Source organism: Equus quagga, chromosome 2 (genome assembly GCF_021613505.1).
Source record: "Equus quagga isolate Etosha38 chromosome 2, UCLA_HA_Equagga_1.0, whole genome shotgun sequence".
NCBI classification, from domain to species: Eukaryota; Metazoa; Chordata; class Mammalia; order Perissodactyla; family Equidae; genus Equus; species Equus quagga.
Window position 1 is genome coordinate 120,009,198 of NC_060268.1, and position 24,012 is coordinate 120,033,209.

A 24,012-nucleotide genomic window follows, 5' to 3' on the forward strand; every position below is an offset into this window, starting at 1 on the left:
GCCCTGTCCGGGAACAGCCCAACCAAACAGGAGCCTTTTCCAGCATTTCTCCCAGGATCCTCACCACCTTGGCCCTGCATGCTGCTCACCAGTCCTCTGCTCCCTAGCTCCGTCACAGGAAAGTGCATCTCAAACTGGAACAATTCGCCACCAGGCAAGGATGACCTCTGGCCTCCATGCACTGCTCACTTAAAAAAGCCACTCACTTCAAATCTCCTACTCCACACCACCCATTAGCCATTGGGGTGAAAAATGAAGCTTGCGGGCCTAAACTCCCCGACTCCTTCACACTTTCTCTACAAGTAGACCACTGGTTTTATTGCCTGGTCCTAGCAAGGGAGTACAAAGCAGATACCCTAGCAAGAGAACACACAGCCATGGGGTCTACAAACCCAAGTACACACAGCCTCAACATAGGCACAAATGGAGTAACTACACCCATCCTGCCCTCAGCCAGCAGGTTCAGCCACCTATCTATACACAAACCTGCCCTCCAGTTTGTAGCTCCCTCAGTCAAAGGCTTCTCACCATGCTGTCTCCAAAATATTAGACCACCATTCCTTCCTGCAACCCTCTCATACCACCTGCTGTAATGATTCTTGCTTTTTCCTGGATCCCTTTTCTACCCAACTACCCAGGTCTTTCAGTTCTCTACCGCTTCCTGAGGTTTCTCTGGAGCTTTTCATCCACTGACATGGTTCTTAATAGCATTTATAACCTTGACTCCCAGATGCACCCATGTAAGGTGCAAATCATATACCAACTTCAGGAGAAAATGGCGTCTAAAACCTGTTAAGCCATCAATGCCTCTTCTTTCCCATCCCAAACACAACACCCAAGCTCTCAACTCAGATTTCCTACCCTCCCAAGAGGCACCTCAATCCACAAAGTGACCCTTAAACAACTCTTCCTCAAATCCCCCAACCCCACACAACTCACCAATAACCCACAATCCAGGCCTCAATCCTGATGTCAGAAAAAGCCAAGCCAAGAATCAGCACCCAGCAAAGATAACACTAGATAACCCTCAATGTTTCATAAAAAGCACGTACAATCAGATTTACCAAGCAGTTATAAACTATACCCAAAGAGTCATGAACTAGAGCCTCTTTCAAATTCCCCACTCATAATAAACCACTCAATTATTCCATAAGCACAAACCTGCAATGCACAAATAACAATTATGACAGATCCTATTTACTTCAGGATAAACGAAAATGTTATCTAGTAATTTTAACTTCTATTAAGGCCAGCAAATAATTTTTTCAGTAACAAGGACTAAGTGAGGTTCTAGGAAGACCAAAAAGGAATTCAGATTTCAAGGGTCTCTTTCAGGGATGGCAGATATTAACAGGAGCAGGCCAGACTGACCCCATATGCTCTCATGTTGCTGATACTCTCCACCTGACATCTCTGTGAGATTACAGGGAAGGACGAACATCACCCCATCACACCAAGTTTTCACTGAATGTTTGATGGAACACGTGAACTTGGGCAGCAACCGAAATCTGCTCAACAGCAGACTAGTTTCATAACACTCCCAGTAAAATTCAAATATATTTCAAACAACCAGACACATAAAAGTTCAGTTTATTAATCCTCTCATGAAAAATCTGCACAATCACCACAGATAAAGTTCAGTTTATTAATCCTCTCATGAAAAATCTGCACAATCACCACAGATAAAGTCACTGCAGAATCTTTACTCCTTCTGTGAATGAAAGAAAAAGAAAAATTTAATTAGCAACTGCCTTTAATTTAAAAATTAAAAGTTCAAATTCTTCAACAAACTCCAAAATTAATGACACTTATGTAGAAAAAATATTAGTAACTTAGAATCATGTTAAGTTTGTGTGATCATAACACAATGTAAGCATCAATAAATAAAACTTACAAGCATTCAAGTTAGGAACAAAAGACGAGTTAAAATTAATAAATTTTAAAAACAAAACCATGTCATTATTAGTTTAAGAGGCTACAACTCTTAAGAGCACTTGTAAATCTACGTCTAAATCTATTTCACATGCTCTACTTTTAAATTACTGCATCGGTTAACCAAGAAGTCTAGTGATCTAAATGAAAAGCTTGAATTATACCTGTTGTCCAATCTCCAGCTCACTGAATCAGTGGCAGGGAAGGGAGAAAGGAGGAGGGAAAAGGGAAAAGAAATGTCTCATTAATAGTTCCTTTTGAAACTCCAAAATAACCTGCATTTCAGGGCATGCAATCATAAACCTTAAAGATGACCAGTTTGTCCTTTGCAATTGTATATAAAGCACTCCCTAGACATTCACATTGATTTTATTTCTCCCAACCTTGAGACCACCTTGGTTGTTTACTACGGTTCCTGTAAAAACAAAGTGGCATGATGACTCCACAATGAAGAGATCATTATGCCAACCACAGTGCCAATGCAAATTGCCACTGCCTACTACAGAAGAAGTAGGTCTCTGAGCCTGGGCCCCACTGCTCCGCCCAGCAACATCGTGCTGGGCATGCTAGCACAATCAACAGACCTGGGAATTATCCCAGACTAAAGTCTAATTTTACCACAATGGGAGAGTCCTAAATAATCAAGCAAGTCTTTTAAAACCTGTCTCAGCTCAACACTTTAAAAACCACCATCGCAATAAACAAAAGCGCTTAGTGCAACTTAGTATTTAAAAAAAGGCAGAATTTAGCTGAAATAAAAATGCTTCAATTACTCTTCAAAATGAGACTATTTATTCCTTAACTTAACCCTATTGTACCCAAAAGCTAAGAGCAAACACCAATTCCAACATCCGAACAAAAACTGAATTAAAAGGAACATTACTGTTTTTTTTTCAGCCAAGGAATACATGTGTTCATTTATGCATTAATTTTCCAGCTGGCTTTCTAAGTAGTACTAGTGACATGCATGAGTGCAACTTGAAGCAGGAATAGTGACGGCTCAGTTCCCCACAGGTAAGTCCTCGACACGTCACCACTCAGCACTAGCACATGGGACTCAAAGGCTGAATGAGGAGTGTTACATGACCTTCAGATCTATATCAGAAGACAGATGTTGACTGACTCTTTGCAATCTCTGAACGTCTGTCAACAAGTATAAGCCTCAGAAACAGGGAGCGGTTCTAAGCAGCGAGTAGTTGTTCCGGCAGTTCATCCATTACTGCAACTCCATGACACTGGGCAGTCAGTGTGACTAGAGTCCTGGGCAGGCATACCAAGCTTACTGCCCGGCCTGGCAGGGAGTCACGGTTAAAGGAAGCACACAGGGACAGTGATCATCACTGTTTCAAAACCCTACTACCTCAGACCTACTCTCACCCCACTTTCCACGTTACTGGTTTAGGCTGCTTAAATGTGCAAAAATGTTTTTTAAGTGGGGTAGTAGACTATTCTGGCCAAATACTAACGGGGAAAGCCTGTTTATCAAAACGTGAATACACAAACATCTCGAAAATTTTTCAAATAAAAAAATACGGGGGACCAGCCCAGTGGCACAGTGGTTAAGTTCACATGCTCTGCTTAGGCAGCCCAGGGTTCGCTGGTTCAGATCCTGGGGTGCGACCTATGTATGCACTGCTTATCAAGCCATGCTGTGGTAGGCGTCCACACATCAAGAGAGGAAGATGAGCACGGATGTTAGCTTAGGGCCAGTCCTTCCTCAGCAAAAAGAGGAGGATTGGCAGTGGATGTTAGCTCAGGGCTAATCTTCCTCAAAAAGAAAAAGAAAAAGAAAAAAGAAAAAAAAAGGGACATCACATCGAAAACTGGAGATCAAGTAATAAAAGCAAAGGAAGGGTAAAGGAGATGGTAAAAGGCGGCTTTGAGTGGATGCTCCCAGGACAGAGATTTACCAGACTTCCTGGACCAATTTATTACCAGAACTGCTAGAGAAGTGACCAGTCTCCAGGGTCCCCAAGGGAAAGACTGCTCATGACTGGAAGGGGGGCCCCCTTCCCAAGCCCTGTGTTAACTAAAGCCATTTCCTGGGTATGTAACTGTCTGGGACACAGCATTTCCCAAGTGCAAGTTAAAAGGTACCTACTTAGTAGGGTATTCACCTTCCTCCAGTGGGTCACTTTACAACATAACATGCACTTTTGAGTTTCCAAAATAAACACGATTAAAAGTTTTTGTCCCTTGCTATTTTAAAATACTATTTTAAAACACAGCAGTGGTACTATAGTAGACCATACTACATAACCCTGTCATCCAAAAGCCAACATGCAAAGCATTAAAGCAAACTCAGTGAAGGTGATGCATCCCCACACCGTGCTCACGATCTCAGTACCTGCTAGACACTTCACTTCTGATGAACAAGAAATCCAAGAAAGTAGAGGGAAAAGGCAAAAAAAAATTTCACAGAACACTTGATTATTTGTTAATTTAACAACCCAACACCTTAATTCCATTCAACTATTTACAATTAGCTAGCAAAGCTGGTAAAAAGCTGCTTATCATTAAAATCACTTAAGCCTTGGCTAACTGGAGAGGAAAGCAACTGAGATCTGAGCTGCCTCTCCAGCATGCCAGGAAAACACGGGCCACACTGATTCAACGGCTTCTTAAACCAGCTGTTCATTTTCAGGAAATAAGGTAAATCTCAGGGAACTAGACCTGCTCCCCCTTTAAAAGTCTATGCCAATTAGCAGTAAAATGAAAACTTTTCCTGATAGGGCTTGCAAGGTGCCCACCAGGATCACTGAACCGATGTGGCACCATGTTGGGCTAATCTGTGAGCTAAGGGGTGGGCGAAGCTACTCTACTGAGGTGTTAAGACACTACATTACGGAGCGTCTCAAAACACATTACCTTCTGTAATCCAGAAGAAGTGGAAAAAGAAGAAACATTAAAAAAGGTTATTAGATCCTTTCTACACACTTAAGACCTGCAAATGACATTTCTGTATTTCCCTTGAACTATACCTTTTTGCCAGCACCGACATTGGCCTTCGCAGTCCCCCTGACTTTCTTCATTCTGTTCTTGCGTTCCTTTCGTTGTTTTCTTGAGGTCTTTTTCTTCTCATACAGGCCATGCTGAAGGCGAAAGGAGTATACATACGTGATTTGCAAACATCAACTCATCATTACCCACTAATCTGGTAGGGAAATTGACCAGGTCAGAGCCCAAGAAATGCAGCTTCCAAATCAAAACTTCTCAAGAACATTTAGCAATACTTGTCTGTGCCAGAAGAGGAAGGGCCATCAAATTATGAGACAGTATGTACAGAATGGCACAGGAAGCAAATGTCTACTCAACGCTCCCTGCGTGGTAAGTTCAAGGGACCAGCTGTTACTGTCCAGCCTTGAATCTACAGCTCACTAGACACCCACATTTTGGCTTCCCTTCAGGGTCTCTTCCCTTTGCAACTCCAGTATTATTCCAGGCTGAGAGAGGAGTCTTTACTAAGCACTCTACCCACCCCCAATGAAGAGTGCGCGGATTTACTCATCTCACATTGCTCACTTTTGCACTTGCTGTTCCTGCACCTAGAAGACTCCTTCCAAATCTTTACAATGATCTCAGCTTCAGTGTCACCTCCTCAGCAAGGCCTCCCAGACCACCAGTTAAAAAGAATGCAGCATCCCACCACATCACCATGATTTCCCTCACAGCTATTCTATGGGAAGAGTTATCCAACAGCAGGGAGGAAAAACGGTTACAACATGAGATACAAGAAATATTTCAAACTACCAATCCATTTGCTAGTTCTCGAGCTAAAAAGTAAGATAGGGAGCATCCCCAGTCCACTGTAGTTCACTGTAGTGCTTGGCACTCAAGAAATGATCAAAAACCTTTCAGTTCCTAGCTACCTAGGGGAGTTTAGTCCACTCACATTTGGTAATAAGGATCTCAATTTGGTACCAACCTAGCTTTCCAAACTCACCCCCTGCTTCCAGCCCCCATCTCCACAAGCACCACTTCTCCTGCCCTTCTAGACCCAGCTCAAATGCCACCTCCTCAAACGCTGCAGACCCCACTTCTGAACCCCTGTACTTTATCAAAGAACCTCTCTCATCCCCTTCCTTTCTCTTAACCCCTTCAGAGTTCTTTAGGTGCTTATGTTGCCCCTCGCCAGACTGCTTGCTCTTGCTCATTCCACTGAAGCCACAACATAACATTATTGAAAAAACGTCTTCAGCAGCTGTACAATAAATGAGGAGACCTACTCTTGCAAGTCTATGTTTTGGTTCATTTTTCTTTGCATAATCCAAGGAATCATAAATCATGCCAAAGCCAGTTGTCTTCCCACCACCAAAATGGGTTCTGAATCCAAATACAAAGATGACATCTGGTGTGGTCTTGTACATCTTGGCTAGTTTTTCCCGAATTTCTGTCTTGGGTACCGTTGCCTTCCCAGGGTGAAGGACATCTATGACCTAAAAGGAGATATCAAGTTTAGTATTTATTATAATGAAATACATCTTTAAAAGTGAAGAACAATTAACCCAACTTTGATGGGCCCCTCCTTACCATTTGTTTCCGCTGAAGTAGTCGGTTGGTCATGAACTTCCGGGTCCGGATAGTTACTGTGTCATTCTGAAAACATCGCACACTAGGTTAATACTTAAACTTTTCTTGACCTTGCTGTGATTTTCCAAGATCTAGAACTGCACTGTGCAAATCGGTAACCCACAGCCACACACAGATAATTAATTAAAATTAAATAACATTAAAAACGCAACGTCTCGGCAGCAGGAACAACATTTCAAATGTTCAAAAGCCACATGGAGTAGTGGCAGGAAAACTTCAAAAAAGCAAAAAAGCGACAATTTCCTATGTCCTCCCAACCTACTTATTAGCAGAGCACCAACACACAAACTCAGTACCAAGAAAATGCACTCAACAGCTCGGTGTGAATCTCTTAAGTTTTACTTCACTTTGTTGTGGGAATCACTCCAGAGCAGGGTTTCTCAACCTCAGCACAATATTTTGGTCTGGCTGGTTCTTTGTTGTGGGGTCTGACCTGCGCATTTTAAGATATTTAGTAGCAACCTTGTCCTCCAGTATTAGATGCAGGTCCCCACTTCTCTATTGTGACCAAGGAGGTCTGCAGACTTTATCGACTGTTCCCTTAGGAGCAAAAATCCACCCCACCAGTTAAGAACCACTTCTCTGGAGTAAAACGGAGGCTCATACTAACGCTACAGTCACAGCACCGTGTTCACAGCATCCTGCACAAATATGACACAAGCCCTGCACTGCCTGCACATCCTTCACCACCAAACTCTACAGCCCAAAGAAAACCGTATTCCCTTCTGAATGACCCAAAAACTCCCTTTACACAAGTAACTACTAAGGAATGGGGGCATTCAGCATACTTAGAACGACTAAAACGAAAGGTTTTACCCAAAAAAAGAAGAAAGGACAGGTTTTCACGGCAGCAAATGATTACTAGATTTCAGCTTCAGTTTGAAAAACCACAAAATAAGTTCACTTCAACAGTACTCAATTCTTGAGAGTGAACGGCCGGGGAAAAATGACTTCCACGTGGAGTTAAAACAGGTGAACCTTTCGAGAGACGCAGCTAACTAGTAGTGACTGAGGGCAAGCCTTTTGGTGGCTTCTCTTCCCAGGGTGTATTTCCCCAAGGAAAAACAGAAGGACCCACCCGGCCGACAACATCCGAGCTTACACGCGGGAACGGGTTCACTCGCCGCAACTCGCCCGGGCGCCGCCAGCACCCTCTTCACCTCTTAGGCGGCCATCACCTGCCGACTCCCTATCCCACACTGGGATGCAGGAAGGACGCGTCTCACCCCACCCCGCCCAATCCACTGTGCTCCAGGAGGCCGACCAATGCAGCAGCCACTCCCGCACTCCCCAGGCCCTGGACTCGGAAGCACGGCAGGTCCGGACAGCCAGCGCAGCCCGGTCTCCCCGCAGGCGGCTCTAGGGCGCTCGGCAACCGGCCGCCGGCAGACACAGCCAGGGATAAGCAACTGAGTTTCAGGCGGCCGTAGCGCAGATGGCGGGATCGGGACACGAAGGATGGCTCCGATACGCAGCCGATGACAACAGCAGAAAACGGAGACTCACCATGATGGCCGTGGATGCTCAAGCAGCCGGAAAGGAAAAGAGGACTGCTATTCGCCGGCCAATCATATCAACGCGCACGGAAGGACCCCGGGCGGCACCGGCGTGGGGGCGTGGTTCGAATCGCGAGGCCGACCGCGCCAATGCCGGATTGAAAGTCCCCATGGCCCCGCTCGTTGATCCTGGGCCACGTACCCCGCGATTCTAGACTGGCCAATGGGAGGCGGAACAGCTGGGACAGCTAGGTTTATGGAAGCACGACTTTAGTTTCAGTTCAATTCATTATACTGAATTGTCCGTACTTAAAATTCTGGTAAGCCGAATTATAGTTTAAATTACCTCTATCCGAGTTAGAGGTTGGTAAAGCTGGAAGGCATCTTAGGAGATCCCCTCCACCAGCTCCTCACTTTGCAACTGGGCAAACTGCAGAAACCCTTTGTCGTTTCAAGTACACAACACTGACCGTTTAAATGTATTGCTGAGTATCATTTTTATGAAATTCTTTGATTTTCTGATTGAAGATTAAAAACTCTTTAATTGTCTTTTTTTGAAAATCTTAATCCTTCCAAAAAATGAGCTTTTAATATTTGCTTGATCCAGAAATTTGTTAATTGTTGAAAATGAAACAAAGAACATAAAAGTGTGCATGTTCAAAGACTTTAGGAAAGACATTCCCAAAAGTTAGGTGGACCAGGAGACCAGGATGCAGGCTTTAAAGGCTGCCTCCCTATGTTCTTCAGAATAATAATAGTTAATATTCATTGAGTGATTGCTATGTGCCTGTTAAATTCTTATTACTTTTACCTTCATTTTGCCGTTTAACTTCCCACCAACTCTAAGAAACTTACACCTTTTAAAGACGGGAAAGCTAAAACACAGTGAGGTTAAGTAACTTTCCCAAGGTCACACAACTTTTACGTGGTGTCTAGACTCCCGTGGAGGCACCGTGGTTCCAGAACCTTTGCTCTTGACCTGTGGATGATAAAAGCCACTCATCAAATCTTATTGGTATAGTATGGTCAACATTACTCCAAAAATATATTAAGTGGTTAACTGCTGACATAGGTTAGTAAAATCTGATTTACTTTGCTTTTGGTCTGTGACATTTGTGTCTTGCTAGTGGGGTTCCATAGGGTCTGAAAATGAAACAGCGTCCCTCATTAAAATTCAAAGGTGTTGAATCACTTTACGAGGTTCTGTTTAGAGTTTCTCACAAACAATAAGTTTCAGGTTCTGTAGCACTGAGTCCTACGGTGGTGTGGTTTCCTTGTTAGTCTCATGCACAAGATGTCACATTAGGATCACCTCCCGTAAGTTGTTACAGACTGTAGGCAAGCTGTTTATTTCCTCAGTACATGAATGATCTAATCTTCACTTCCTATTTGCCCTTTATCTTGTTTCCCTATCTCACCATGGCTCACTTTTTACCCTAAACGGACAGATTTTCAGCTTCTGTTTTTGTAATAAAAATATAAGTTTAAGGGGCCGACCCCGTGGTCTAGTGGTTAAGTTCGCAAGCTCCAGTTCAGTGGCCCGGGGTTTCACCAGGAACCTTGGCACAGACCTGGCACCGATCATCAAGCCATGCTTCCCGCATAGCGGAAGTAGAAGGCAGCATCCCGCATAGCGGAAGCAGAAAGACCTGCAACTAGAACATACAACTATCTACTGGGGGGTTTGGGGGGAAGAAGAAAAAATATATATATAAGTTTAATTCTTCTTTTTTTCCAAAATAGCTTTATGAACTAGCGGTGCATACACGGCTGTGTTTTCTGCCCCAGTTTCCTTTTTTGTTGGTCCACATGGTGCCCTCTGTCCTTGGGGCAGGTTCGCTTTAGCCTCTACCTTTCGTAGAATAATTAGAGGCCTTTAATTAAGATGGTATTGATGTTGATAATAACCATTTTCCATTTTATGCAATTTTTGGCTTTCTGGTTGTCTAAAAGTCCTAAGGTAAGAGGTTATAATTTCTCGGTGTCAGATGACCTGGGGAAATAGACCGGAAATGGGAATTTTGAAAATAACAGTGCAGACCTCGGTGCAGTTTCAAGGAGGCGCCGCCAGATGGCGGTGTAAGGAGAAGGCAAGAAGCGGCGGGCCCGAAGCCTCTCTTGACAGACAGACGCGCCGGCGAGTAGCGGAAGAGGAAGGGGCCACGTGGGGCGCTCTCTACGGTGGCCGAGAGGACGCCGCTGATGTGTTAGCAACGAGTCAAGAAGCAACCCCGAGAGGTGCGAAGAGCGTCGTCTCTCTAATCCAGCTCCCCAAATCTCGAGGCGGGGGAGCTCCCCGGCAGCTATCACCATGGTGAAGGAGCAGTTCCGGGAGACGGATGTGGCCAAGAAAATGTAAGATGGAGCAAGAATGACCAAAGGGCGAAGAAATGAGGGGGAGATCGGTCCTAGGTCAGGGGTCCCGGGTCTGAAAGGGTCAGAGGTGAGGGTCATTTGGAAGGGGAGGGCCGCAAATCAGCGAAAGGGGTGGTCAAAGCTCCAAAGTATCAAGGTAGATCAAAGAATATTGACCAAGCAGAGGGCATTTCATAATCTGGGGGCCTGCAGACCGGGCGTGCTCCGTACGCTTGGGCGAAGAAAGAGAAATGCAGTGTCTTGGCGATGTAGGCACCATGGGCTGAAGTTCGAGTTCTCCCGAGGTCAAAAGATCGCCCCTTCTTTCGGCAAATCTTTCGGCAGTGCAGCTTGGGGAGCAATTTGGGGCGGGGACTCTATCTAATTCTGATTTTGCCGCAGAGCACGTGACACCGAGGCGATATTTGCTGACCAAAAGGATGGGGTTGCCAGCTAGAAAGTTGTACCACGGGCAGGTGGATGGCACTCCCAGAGATGAGGCTGCTTTTCTGGGCCTTCTCCTTCAGAGCTTGTTTATAAAGCCATGGCCTCTCCTTAGAGCTTCCAGGAGAAAAAAGAATCAGTCATTCTTGCAGTAGACGCTTGCTGAGGAAGGTAGTGTGTGCTAGGCCCAATGATAGGCATTAGAGAGACAACATAATAAGACCTTTACTGCCTTGTCCAGTTGGAGAAGGTAGACAAATCAGCACAGGGTATGACACGTGCAAGGACAAGGGTAGGCATGGGGAGTTCTAAGAGCACCGAATGGGAAAGGGGTTCAAGCAGAACAAAGCAGACCAAACAGCCTTCTTCAGGGAGCATACTGGAGGGGGAAAGGGTGGACAATGGGAACAAAGCAGGAAATTTGTGTTCCAGAGTCATCTTGCAGTCAGTGAGGAACCTTTGAAGGGTTTTAAGCAGGGGAGTGTCTTGATAAAAGCTCTTCTTGTGGAAGATCGCTTTTGATTTTCGGGGGACAGAATAAGAGAGAGACCTTGGAGTCCACTGCAGGCATCCAGGCAGGGGTGGTGATGGCCTGCACTAGAATGGTAGAGTCTTTGGAGAGAAGTGGATTTCAGAAGAGTTTAGGGTGAAAAATTGACAGGATTGGTAGGAATGCAGTAAGGGAGAAATGAGATTGATGTGCAATGTCTTGCTTGGGCAGCTGTGTGGATGCTTGCCACTCACTGGAATGGGGAATATGTATCTTACCTGGATGAATCCTCCAAGTGGTTTCTCTATATCCACCCTGGTCCCTCACACCCATGCTGCCCATATTCGGATGTAGTCTGTTCTCACAGAGTGCCCAAGTGATTCTGTTAAGGTGCACATTAAATCCTTGTCACTTCAGCTTAAAATCCTCTAGGAGCTTTCCATTGCACTAACATTTAAATTCCCCACGAAAGTTCCCAAGCCCTACATGACCTGGCCCCTGTACATCTCGCTGACTTCATCTGGTACTATTAGCTTTCTGTGCTCTAGTATACTGGTTTTATTTGGTTCTTTAAAAACACCAAGCTTGTGCTGCTCCTAGGACCCTTTCCCTAGTTACTGTGTCTACTTCAAATGCTTGACCTCCTGATCATCCTATGGCTGGCTCCCTCTTATTCAGAATTCAACTTAAAGGCCAGTTCTACAGAGGGATTTTCTGACCACACAACATATGGTTGTCTCTTCAGACTCTCTCTACCACTTCACATCATTTTCATTCTCTGCGTCTACTCATTTTTACGTGTCTCTTTGTCTCTTGTCTGTCTTCCCCACACTGAACTACACATAGGCTGGACCTTGTCTGTCTTATCTAATCTGTATCGTCAGCCCCTCAGAATGGTGATAGCAATAGTAAACCCCCAATTTCTTGGAAGAATGAACAAAGGGACAGATTTGGGAGAGGAAGTATTGGTTTCTGTTTTAGATATGTCAAGTTTGAAGTGCTTGTGTGATATCCAAGTGTAGCTGTCCAGAAGGAGGTGTCTATACAGTCTTCAGCTGAGTAGAAGTAGCTGGCTTACAGAGAGAGATTAGACAGACATCAGCATGTACCCGAGTGACATAGTCGCTCAGGAGGAATGTGTAGAATGAAAAGAAAAGAGGTTGGGAGTTGTAACCCTAGGTGGGGAGAGACATCAGTATTTAAGGGATGGCGGTAGAAGAAGAGACCATAAAAGAGACTTAAGGAGCAGCCAGAGAGAGGAAGAAAACTCAGGGTATATGGGGTTACCAAAGCCAAGAGAAGAAAGTATTTCAAGATAAGGGGATGAGTAACTGCCCATGCTGCAGAGAGGTAACATGAGAAAGTTCTTACTCATTTAGCAGCAATCAGGTGGACTTGGTGGCCTTGGTGGGCACCGTTCGTTTGATAGTGAGAGTGGAACCTGGATTGCAGCAAATTGGAGGGATGTTTATCAAAGAAAAATGGGAGAGGTTTGAATATATTTAATACTGGTAGAGCAAAGCCTGTAGAGAGTTGGAAGGATAAGGTTGGTTATGGTGGTCACTTGTGTAATCACTGTTTTTGGTAGCTTGTTTTGATGTAATTGCTCCCTTTTCCATTCCAGAAGCCACATCTGTTTTGGAATGAAGTCCCCCGAGGAGATGCGCCAGCAGGCACACATCCAGGTTGTGAGTAAGAACCTGTACAGCCAGGACAACAACCATGCTCCCTTGCTGTATGGGGTGCTTGACCATAGGATGGTAAGCTCCCTTCCCCTTCCTCGGTCCTGTATTTTGATTTGATGAAACTGGTGCCTTACCAGATTGGAAGAAGCGAGGGCATCTCTCCATCTCCTCTATTCCCCCCGTACATCTCAGACCCAGTCAGGGACTCTAGCCGTCAGTCAGCTAGATAGCAGTACACTGCAGCTTCCCAGATGATTCTGACTTAGTCTCCTGGACACCTAGGAGGACCAGTCCCACTTTCGCGTCCAGTGGTCTCCATTGACTATTGAGTGTGCTTTTATCCAAAGGGTACGAGTGAGAAGGACCGTCCTTGTGAAACCTGTGGGAAAAACTTGGCTGACTGTCTGGGCCACTATGGATACATTGACTTGGAATTGCCTTGTTTTCATGTTGGGTACTTCAGAGCAGTTATAGGCATCTTACAGGTAAGCGTGTATCTGTTGAATCTCAAGGCATAAACTTGGGAGTTATTGATCTGAGGCATTGGAGTGAGCTTAGGAATTGTGAATGGTGGGGGATCCATCGAGGGAAAATTTTTATACTAGACACATAACATTTCATTTTGGAATAAATTAAGTTGCTTTAAATTCTTTATTCCCTGTTTTTCTTGAGTAGGTGGTAGATATACATTGTAAAAAATAATAATTCACGTTCAGAACAGCACAAAAATAAGTAAATAAAAGTTAACAAAAATCCATAGTCACCTGGCTGTGGCTACAGCTAGCATTTGGTGAACACGAGCTGCCTTTCTGTATCTCCGTGTAGATCTGTGCGTGTGATCCATCTGTTAAGTGTCCTGGGCAGGAGGTAGGGGTGGCATTTCAAAAAGAAAAGACTTTTTTGTCCTCTCTGATCCTTTTGTCTATTTTGTTTAATTTTTAAAAGATGATCTGTAAAACCTGCTGCCACATCATGCTGTCCCAGGAGGAGAAGAAGCAGTTTCTGGATTATCTAAAGAGGCCCGGCCTAACCTACCTTCAGAAGCGAGGACTGAAAAAGAAAATCTCTGATAAGTGCCGAAAGAAAAACATCTGCCAACACTGTGGTGCTTTTAATGGTGAGAGGAATGCATAGAAGCTTAATGATAACCCTTTTCATTTACTCTCTCCTGTTTAGTTTATTTGTTTTATTCAGTGTTTCCAAGTTAGCTTTTTTTCTTGCAAATTAGGCTTTAGAGCCCAGCACCTGACGTGTGCCTCTTGTCTTTCATTGCTGGAGCAGTTTCAGTAATTTCACTAACCAAACTGTAACCTCAGGCCAGCCTAACCAAGAACCTAGTTTTTCAAACCTTGATAAATAAAATAACTTTTATAGGTACTGTAAAGAAATGTGGATTGCTGAAGATAATTCATGAGAAATACAAGACCAACAAAAAAGTGGTGGATCCTATTGTATCAAATTTCCTTCAGTCTTTTGAAACTGCCATTGAGCATAACAAAGAAGTGGAGCCCCTGCTGGGAAGGGCACAGGTGAGCCTGCCCCTTCCTGCCGCCCCTTCCACCTTGTCCTTGCTCCCCCCTCTGATAATACAAACCTTCTTCCAAAATGAGTGTCCAGTTAAGTTAGATTCCAGGTATGCTTCATGTGACAGATGTTCATCTAGCACTAAGTTTAATGTGGACTGGCCTTGTAAGTAACAAATTTTTAATTGTATAGGTTACATGTTATATTTTTGTTGTAAAAGATTATAAAATTATAGCTATGTAGAGCATTAACTGAGAGATCCTGTTCTCACATGGATGATGGGATACAAGAAATGGCAGGTAGCTCCCGTTACTTGAATTGGCACAAACTTAACTGCTAGAATTTTATGAAGTGTCTTGTTTTGTCTTACTCTGATTTTGATTAGTATTAACTCATATAGTACTGTCTAGAATTGCTAGTATAGAAAACTAGCAAATTAGTTGAGTGGCTACTGAATACCAAACTCTGTCAGATCCCTGGGGAAGCCTCAGGCTGCAAAACACTCTGCTCTCAAGGATCCCGCAGTTTTGATGTGTGAGTAGCCATTAATCGGTGAAAAGATAACTAATATCATGGGGCGGAGTGCTGACTGTCATGCGAATGACAAAGACAGCAAGTTCAGTGGGAAATCAGGAGGAAGGTGTCACTTAGATTTGGTTATGGGAGACAGGAAGAGAGGTGTAGCTTGATCTGGATCTGGTCCTTAAACCTGTGTACGGTTTAAAGAGTCAAGAGCAGTGAGCTTGGCATGTCCAGGTAGCAGTGTCTAGGCTCATTCTGAAGCTGAGGCTCTGTTTGAAAGACCAGAGAGAGTGCTAATAGAAGCTCCTTGCATTTAGTAACTGCTGTTACGTATAGGCACTGTTCCATGTTCTTTGCATGGATTGCCTCATGTTTAATCCCCACAGCAACCCTATGAGACAGCACTGCCCAAGATGACAGTGAGTGATGTAGCAGGAATTCTAGCCAACACAACTAGAGTACACGACTATGCATAGAAAAGACAAACTACTGAGGCTACTTTGTAGAGAGCATCCTGCTCTGCAGGTGTGGAGCCATGGAAGGTTTTGAGCAGGAAAGGGATGTAATGAATAAACAATGAAATTTTAGAAGAGCCTGACTGCTCACCAAAAGACACCGAGTGAAAAGGTAGGCCGTGGGCTGGGGGAAAATAATCATAGTTCATATATCTGACAAGGGCTCTTATATCCAGAATATAGGAAACAGTTCTTAGAAATCAGTAAGAAAAGAGCAACTCAATTTTAAAAAGTAGGGGCAGGTCTTCAATTGGCACTCTCCAAAAGGATATATTCAAATGGCCAATAAATAAATGAAAAGTTGCTTAATGTTATTAGTCATTAGGGAAATGCTAACTAAACTTCCCCACCTAGAAAAATTAAAATGTAAAAAAACTAAAAACCAAGTGCTGGCAAGGATCTGAAGCAGCTGGCACTCATACATTGAGTGCAATATAAAATGCTACCACCACTCTGAACAACAGTTGGCAATTTCTTATAAAGTTAAACCTACACTTACCATATGATCTAGCAGTTTACTCTTAGGTATATACCCAAGAGAAATGAGTGCATATGTCCACAAAAATATTTGTAAGAATGTTCATTACAGCTTTATTAATAAAAAGCAAAATTGGAAATAGCCCAGATGCCTGTCAACAGGAGAATAAATTGTCATAGACCCACACAATAGAATACTCTCCTGCAATAAAAGAAATGAACTCCTAACACACACAACCTGGCTGAGTCTCAGAATCCTGCTGAGAGAAAGAAGCTTTGTACAGAAGAGTATGTAGTGTGTGATTCCATTTAGATCAAGTCCAAGAACAGGCCAGACTGATCTGTGGTAATAGACTTCAGGAGAGCTGTTACCCCTGGGGAGAGGGCTTGGTAGTGACTGAAGAAGAGTGGCAGGGTACTTTTTGGAGAGGTAGAAATATTCCATATCTTGATCTGAATGGTGGTATGTATGTACAGGTGTATACACGTGAAAATGTATCAGTCTCTTTAAGATTTGTGAAGTGTACTATATGTAAATTATGCTTTGATTTGAAAAAACAGAAGGTAAAAGGAAAACAGACCTTGAATCTGGGTAGTGATAGTAGAGCCAGAGGCCAGAGTCATTGTATGCAATAAGAATGGGCAGGAATTGGTGACCAACCACTGTGGAGATGGATGTGAGACGGAGTGATCAGAGGTAAACAAGTGCCCATGCGTTGGCATCAGGAAAAATGGTCGTTCTCCTAGAAATGAGAATGGAGGGCAGCAGCAATTCGTTCAAGTGGAGATGTCTTCAAGGCGTTAGAATGAAGCTACTGCAGAGAAAGTTAAGGAGCAGGCTGAGAAAGTCGATCTTGTCCTTCTACAGCTGTGAAAGTGAGGTGCTCTCCAGGCTGGTGGCTGTGTAGAGGAGGTCAGAAGCCTGGCAAGCAGCCTTGGTCAGCGAGCATGAGGGCTTTCGTGGGTGCAGCCTTACTTGTAGTCTCCCTTACACTCCCCCTGCTGCTCCCAGATCAGCCTCCCCCACATTCCACCACTATTTTCCCCAGGCAGCTCTCTGCCTGGGAACCTGCGGCCACTGTCATTCCTCGCTGAGGACTGATCCTCTTCTCTGCTCCACACACTCTCCGCAGTAGCAACAATTCTCTCTAGGGCCTGGGAGCATCTTGTTTGGAAAAGTCTCCTCAATGACTCGACCCAGGAGTTAACCCTGTCCCATTTAAGACTCACTTGTCTATCATGTCAAGCTGGGTTCTTGGGCATTCCTCACTGCCACCACCTCCCAGTCCGCCCCACCTCACTTCACCCAGGGTGACCCAGAGATTGTTTAGGGTAGTGGTTTAGTGGTTAAGAGCTTTGGCCTTGGGGTCAGACAGACCTGAGATTAGAGCCCAGCTCTGCCACTTGTGTCTTCAGACACATGACCCAACCTGGAGCTCAGTTTCCTCAACCATAAAACAGGGATCGCACGCGTATCTGCTTTAGAGCTTTTGTGAGGATGAGAGACGAATTCCAGATCAGGTGCTTAGCACAGTGCCTGTGCAGAGCGAGTGCCTAGAGCCGGTTACCCAGTTGCAGTGATAATTGTCGCTGCTACTGACATGCCTGGAATAATGAGTCATGATAAAGACAGCTGAGGTTTCCTGCACCTCTGCTCTGTGCTTGGACTCACGGTGTCCCTTCAGCTTGATGAAGCCCCCCCCCCCCGCCCCCCGCCCCCTCTGCACCAGGATCCCCCATCTCTTAGCTTCTTCCATGCAGCCTCCTCAGCTATCTGGACCTTCCTTTGATCCCACCCTTCCCTCACCCACATGTGCGTTGTGCCTTGTATAATATTTGTGCTCCATCTTGTATTTTCACTGGTTTCTTTGCTTAGGCTTGGTCTGTCACACAACCCATTTTACTGAGGTCCTGTTTGAGGCCCTCGTGGCAGCTCAGCCTGGCTCTTCGTAGATCACCTGGGAAAGGAGGGAGAAGCAAGGCATGAATCCACCATTTGCCTAATGCTAGGTGGCCCTTTCTCAGAGGGCTCCTTACTCAGCTGAGTGAATGAAGCATTATTGAGTTACATTTACTTTTTATGGAGAGGGGCAGTGTGTAAGCAAGTGGGCTTGTTGCCCCACAGCTCATTAATCTCAGGATGGTCCGTGTCCTCACATGTTTACCTGCCCGCTTAATTTTTAGGAATATGAAACCTTATGCTTTTATGGGCAGCACAGCATGATTGAGTTGGAACAGACCCTAGAGCAGTGGTTCTTGACCTTTTCGGGGTCACAGATCCCTTTGGGAATTGGACAAAACCTCTGGACTCTATTCCCAGAAGACTAATATATATCTACTTCCAATTTGAATACAAATCCAGGCATTGGTGGACCTGCAGACAAGTGTCCCTCCATAGATGGCATCAGTCCTATCTCTTCAGCAGGTAGAAATGCCTTCCATGAAGTCCCTGGACAAGTGGGTGACAGGCTGCCCTAGCTGACATCCTTCCAGCCATGTTATCTCACCATCGCCCGAGGCAGCCTGCCCTCCATCGCTGGATAGCTCCAGCTGTTAGGATGCTTTGCCTTGTATAAGAGCCCTGCTTGTGCTCTCTCCATCAGTCCCTGATTTCTCTTTCCTGGTGCATGACAGAATAAGGCAACAGCTGCTTCTGTGTGCCTCTGGAGAGGCAGTTGTTCTGTCACTCTTGAGTCACTGCTCTTGCTAAGAAATGCCTTCCAGACTCTTGCCAGTCTTCCTACCCTCCTGGACATCCCTCAGCTCCATGATGTTCTTGTCTAGTATGACTGGTATTGCAGAAGAGGGCCAGCCTTCATCCCGTTCCTAGGAGTCTGTGAGTTTTCAGTTTGCTGCCTTACTGCTTCAGGTGGTAGTGAAGTGCCCATTGCTGGGAGATGGGGAAGCTGACCCAGGGAATCCTTCTCTGGGCAGGGACCCAGACTAGAAAACCTTCCTTCTCCCCAGCTCCACTGCCCTCTCCTCCAGGGGTCCACAGTAACTTCTTTGTGCAGGAGTGTTTCTAGGGCCAGTAGCTGCTCAAACATCCCTTTCTTCACTTTGTTCCCCTTCTCATTAAGTTATGCACAGCAGATTCTGCTTGTAACTTATGATCTCAGTCAAACAAGCTTAGATCCTAAGAAGAGTTAATAAGCAGCGACAAGACACAAGCTGACCCTTCTTACCTTTGATCTTTGAACATCTCTGATAATTCACATAGTTCTTATGAGTAACTTGTTACAGCCTAGCACTTCTGTTAAATGAAGTTAATACAAAAGCAATAAAAGTTTACGGAAAATTTAAATGTAAAAAAGAAGCAAAAAGATTACAATTCCACTCGCCTAAAGACAGCCCTGTTAACACGTTGGTTAGACTCTTCCATTTCCTGTTTTCTGTATAGATGTCCATTTTCCCCCCAAAATGAGATCCTGTCATACACATGCTTATTTCATTTTCCAATATTTTGTGAACACCTTTCTGGTAATAGCTACATTTCTTTGGTGTTGTTTTTTAGAATGGCTTCCATAGTCTTCCATACCATGCTTTTGTCTGGCCAGTAACCTATCAGGCTGTTTCCAACTTTCCACTGTTCAGAACAGGTTTAGTGAACGTCCTTGTGACTGAATCTTTGTGTTCATTTCTAAAAGTATGTATACCCTTTGAAATAATTATAAGAAGTGGAATTATTGGCTTAAATAATTTGAGTAAAAGTATGCACATTTTTTAAGGCTCTCAAAACGTAGCATGTGATCAACAGAAGTCTTTGCCGCCACTTATGCTTGAGTTAAGTGGTGGGTAGGTTAGAGAACATGGACAACTAGCCTGTTGCCCAGGCTATGGAAAATAAACATAGATCTCCATTGCTTTCTCTCATTCCATAGGAAAACTTGAATCCCTTAGTAGTTCTTAATTTGTTTAAACGAATCCCAGCTGAAGATGTACCTCTCCTTCTGATGAACCCAGAAGCTGGAAAGCCCTCTGATTTGATTCTCACACGACTTTTAGTGCCTCCTTTGTGTATCAGACCCTCTGTTGTGAGCGATTTGAAGTCTGGCACCAATGAAGATGATTTGACGATGAAATTAACAGAAATAATTTTCCTAAATGATGTCATTAAAAAGGTCAGTGCTTCCTTCCCGTTAGCATTTCCAAGCCCTAAGTTTTGGAGTATATCTGTGCAAACACGTCTGATCAAAAATGTCAAATTGACCAGGCTTGTTTCTGTTCATTCTCTGCTCGTTTTCAGCATCGGATATCAGGAGCTAAGACCCAGATGATCATGGAGGACTGGGATTTTCTGCAGCTGCAGTGTGCCCTCTATATTAACAGTGAGCTCTCAGGCATTCCCCTCAACATGGCACCCAAGAAATGGACCAGAGGTTTCGTCCAGCGCCTGAAGGGAAAACAGGGTACATTTCCAACAGAATGTGCAGCAGACAGTGTCCTGCCTTTGTTACCTCTTTGTGGAGTGTATGTCCAGTACAGCAAGTTGGACATCACAGGCCTTCCTCAGTCTGTCTGGCCATGTCACCCCAAACAGCACACATTGTGCTGGAGACCTATGACCCTTTTTTTTTTTTTTTTAGGTCGATTTAGAGGCAATCTCTCAGGAAAGAGAGTGGATTTTTCTGGCAGAACTGTCATCTCACCCGACCCCAACCTCCGGATTGATGAGGTAGCTGTGCCAGTTCATGTGGCCAAAATTCTAACTTTTCCTGAGAAAGTAAGTACCATTCAGCTGCTCGCTTTTTTATTTTGAGTCCAGTCTTTTACATTATATTTTGAGATTACAAACAACGGACAGTGGAAAATCCCCAGTAACCCACAGTTTGCTGTGTGTAAGTGTGTGTGTCTTTCCAGTTTGTTTCATTCATATATCACCATGTATAATTTCTACAACATACACAACCACAGTCGTATTTGGCTTTATGTGTGTATATAAACATGCTGTACTGCAACTTTTTTCCCCAAGTAATATCGTCTTGGACATCTTTCTATGTTAGTTCATACTTCATGTTTTACATGTAACTACGGGATAAATGCCACCCCTAGTTAATTGTCTTAGGATAGAGTATTATTTTTAAAACCTTAGAATCACTGAGTCAAAGACTTTGAATACTTTAAGGTTCTTGATGCCTAACCAGAAAGGGTGCACCACTTTACACTCAGTTCACCCTCATCCTGAATGTAAAATGGTATTTACAGTATTTTTTTGTGTAACTGATGTGTAGATGACAGCAGGGCCTGATAACAGAAGGCTATTGATTGGCTTTGGCTTTGCCCTTGAGATTCATAATTAGCCCAGGTCATAGATGCTCCTGGTAAAGCTTGTGTAAAATGTCCTCAGTTGAGTTACAATGATCCAGAGTTTCCTTCTCTGACATGGTGTTCCACCAGACTTGTCCACGAGGTTACAGGGCCTGTAGTGCTGCTGTCACGGCTTTTAAATATTAGAAGCCCATGGTAAAGCTTACAGAGGAAGCTGCCATCTGTTTCTAAGATCGCAGAATGTGCTGGAAGTTCCCTCCAGATCAAGTCCAGCCCACTCATTTTACTGATGGGAAAACCAAAGGCCAGTAAAACACTTAGCAATGTCAGCCAGCAAGTGAGTGACTGAGTTGAGACTGGAACCTGGACTCCTGTGTGCAATCCATTTTTCTTGTTACTCTCAAGACCCTGGGCAGCAGGATTCCCAGGGGTCCCTCTCCTTCTCCTAGAATCTACACAAGGAAAGTCAAGGTGGAGACACAGTTCAGTACAGTGTGCTAACTTACAGAAACCCAATAGCATCTCAGTGTGTTTTTTATTGTGGTCCTGCAGGTGAACAAAGCAAACATCAATTTTTTGAGGAAACTGGTTCAAAATGGCCCTGAAGTTCACCCTGGAGCCAATTTCATTCAGCAGAGACATACACAGATGAAAAGGTGATGGTTTCCCAGTCTAGTTGAACATAACCACTGTCTCATGTCGTTTTGGTATGAGGAAAATACCTGTTTAAATTGCACTGAGCCTAGGTACATCATTCGTTCTCTTTGACCGTGGAGTATACACGAAGTGTTCCCCGGCATTTAGCGTTACTGGACCTAGCTGGACAGAACACATTGGGGTACAAAAGCGGATCGTTATCTGTGTCACCTGGGCTCTCCAGCATTCCTTCAGTGTAATCATAACCCAGGAGGCACGTATTTCTCCAACTCCAGCTTTCACAGCAAGATGACTGAGCACCAGTGCCTTTTATCTCATGAAAGGATTTTATCAACAGGGCTCTGTGGGAGAAGCTGGTTCACTACTGTAGTTCTGTGATTCTGGGACACACTCTTCATATTTTAACATTCTAAGATTAGGAACTATCTTAGAATCAATTTGTTATAGTTTAATTGGCAGTTTATACACCTTAGATTCAATGAAATATGATCATTTTAGTGATTGAATCCTGATATGAAGAAGGAGAAACTTGGTGAAGGAATTTTGTTCTCCAGATCATGTTTGTTATTGTACGTTCAGGTTTTTGAAATACGGAAATAGGGAAAAGATGGCTCAGGAGCTCAAGTTTGGGGACATCGTAGAGAGACACCTCATAGATGGAGATGTGGTGCTGTTCAATCGACAGCCCTCGCTGCACAAACTGAGCATCATGGCACATCTGGTGAGTAGGAGATTTCTATGTTTACTTTCTGTCAGGTCGAAGTTTGTTGTGAATGCAATGCTGGATTCTGGACCTCCAAAATTAAAATTGACAATAATCTCAAATTTTCATAACTTTTGATTTTCCTCTTCTGTCACTTTTGAGTTTGAATAAAACTTTTAAATTTCAAGCTTTCCTTCAATGTTTTTAATATTTACAATGTGATAATCATATACAACAGTAAGCAGAGAGGAACTAATTGAAAATTAGTGTGGAAGTAACAGGCATGATTTCACTTGCAAACAAAAACACATACATAGATATATGTGTGCAAACTTAGGTAAAGTAGGTATGGCAGAAAATTGACTCTGGATTTAACTTAGTGTATTAACTAAGGAACTAAAATGCTTAAAAGATTTTTCTTTGCAGTAGTGCTCCAACTAAGACCTTAAGCCATATTTTTTTTGTGATTCAGTTTTGCAACAGCAGCAGTTCCTTCTTCCAGAGATTTAAAATGGAAATGAGGTGCAACTCTAATTTGTTAAATAGTCATGAATTCTCCTGTCTGCAAAGCCATTAAATCCATGAACATTTGCAAACAGTGTTTAAATAGGCTCTTCAGGTGGTTTTTTTAGATTCAGCTTTTCAGTAGTTTATGAACACATGACATCAGTCAGAAGCAGTTTATGATTGTGGGGTTATGATCATGGGATTTAGTGAACAAAAGCCTTCCCTTTCTGGAAAGTTTTGCTTGGCTTTGGAGCATTTTTAAAATAGAAAATTTTTTGTTTTGAAATTTTTCAAAAAGACACAAAAGTACCAAGAAGACTAGGATGAACTCATGTATCCCCATCCTTTTTGTTCAATAGTTTTCTAGGTTTTGCCTCACCTGTTTTATTTCTCCCTTTTTTCTTTGATGGACCCAGATGGCATGTCTTTTTTCCGTCTGTATTCAGTTTACTTCTGTGAGAAACACCTGAGCACCTGCCGTTCCCGCCTCACAGGAGGGAGGGCCATGCCTTGGTGTTCTCTAGTACCCAGTCCATAGCCAGATTTCCCCAAGTGTCTCAGATATCTTTTTGTGGCTACTTTGTTCAAATCAAACAGAGTCTACACATTACATTTGGTTGATACATGTCTTAGGTGTCTGTTGATCAGGAGCAGTACTCCTTTTTTTAATGTCAATGTCATTGTTGAAAAAACTGGGTCATTTGTCCTGAAGGATGTCCCATGTTCTCAATTTGTCTGTATCAGCATGGCATTAGGGATTTCTTCATTCTTCCTTTTATTCCTGTAAACTAGAAGTTAACTCGCAAGGCGTGATCAGATTCAGGTTCAACTTTCTGGCAAAAGTAAC

The 24,012-nt window shown here is 43.8% G+C and overlaps 2 protein-coding genes across 7 annotated transcripts in view; one reads left to right on the plus strand and one right to left on the minus strand.

Annotated features, from left to right (window-relative positions):
• Positions 1-1,574: 1,574 nt before the first annotated feature.
• RPS24 (ribosomal protein S24) lies at positions 1,575-8,102 on the minus strand. Of its 5 annotated transcripts, XM_046654434.1 has the most exons (8): positions 8,029-8,102; positions 6,463-6,528; positions 6,159-6,368; positions 4,914-5,024; positions 4,801-4,803; positions 4,280-4,297; positions 2,097-2,118; positions 1,575-1,711 (listed from the first exon to the last, which is right to left on the minus strand). In XM_046654434.1, the coding sequence occupies exons 1-6, from the start codon at positions 8,029-8,031 to the stop codon at positions 4,292-4,294; spliced, it is 399 nt and encodes a 132-aa protein (XP_046510390.1). In that variant the 5' UTR covers positions 8,032-8,102; the 3' UTR covers positions 1,575-1,711; positions 2,097-2,118; positions 4,280-4,291. The 5 variants fall into 5 exon arrangements, with proteins under 5 accessions (XP_046510390.1, XP_046510392.1, XP_046510389.1 ...); XM_046654436.1 differs by lacking the exon at positions 4,280-4,297; XM_046654433.1 differs by lacking the exons at positions 2,097-2,118; positions 4,280-4,297.
• Positions 8,103-10,181: 2,079 nt separating this feature from the next.
• Positions 10,182-24,012, plus strand: part of POLR3A (RNA polymerase III subunit A) — a 46,912-nt gene continuing 33,081 nt past the window's right edge. For both annotated transcript variants that reach the window (XM_046653312.1, XM_046653313.1), the window contains exons 1-10: positions 10,182-10,373; positions 12,932-13,067; positions 13,340-13,477; positions 13,938-14,109; positions 14,367-14,521; positions 19,912-20,151; positions 20,277-20,439; positions 20,617-20,753; positions 21,851-21,954; positions 22,535-22,676. In XM_046653312.1, coding sequence (XP_046509268.1) covers positions 10,330-10,373; positions 12,932-13,067; positions 13,340-13,477; positions 13,938-14,109; positions 14,367-14,521; positions 19,912-20,151; positions 20,277-20,439; positions 20,617-20,753; positions 21,851-21,954; positions 22,535-22,676 — 1,431 coding nt within the window. In that variant the 5' untranslated portion in view covers positions 10,182-10,329. The remainder of the gene's footprint in view (positions 10,374-12,931; positions 13,068-13,339; positions 13,478-13,937; positions 14,110-14,366; positions 14,522-19,911; positions 20,152-20,276; positions 20,440-20,616; positions 20,754-21,850; positions 21,955-22,534; positions 22,677-24,012) is intronic.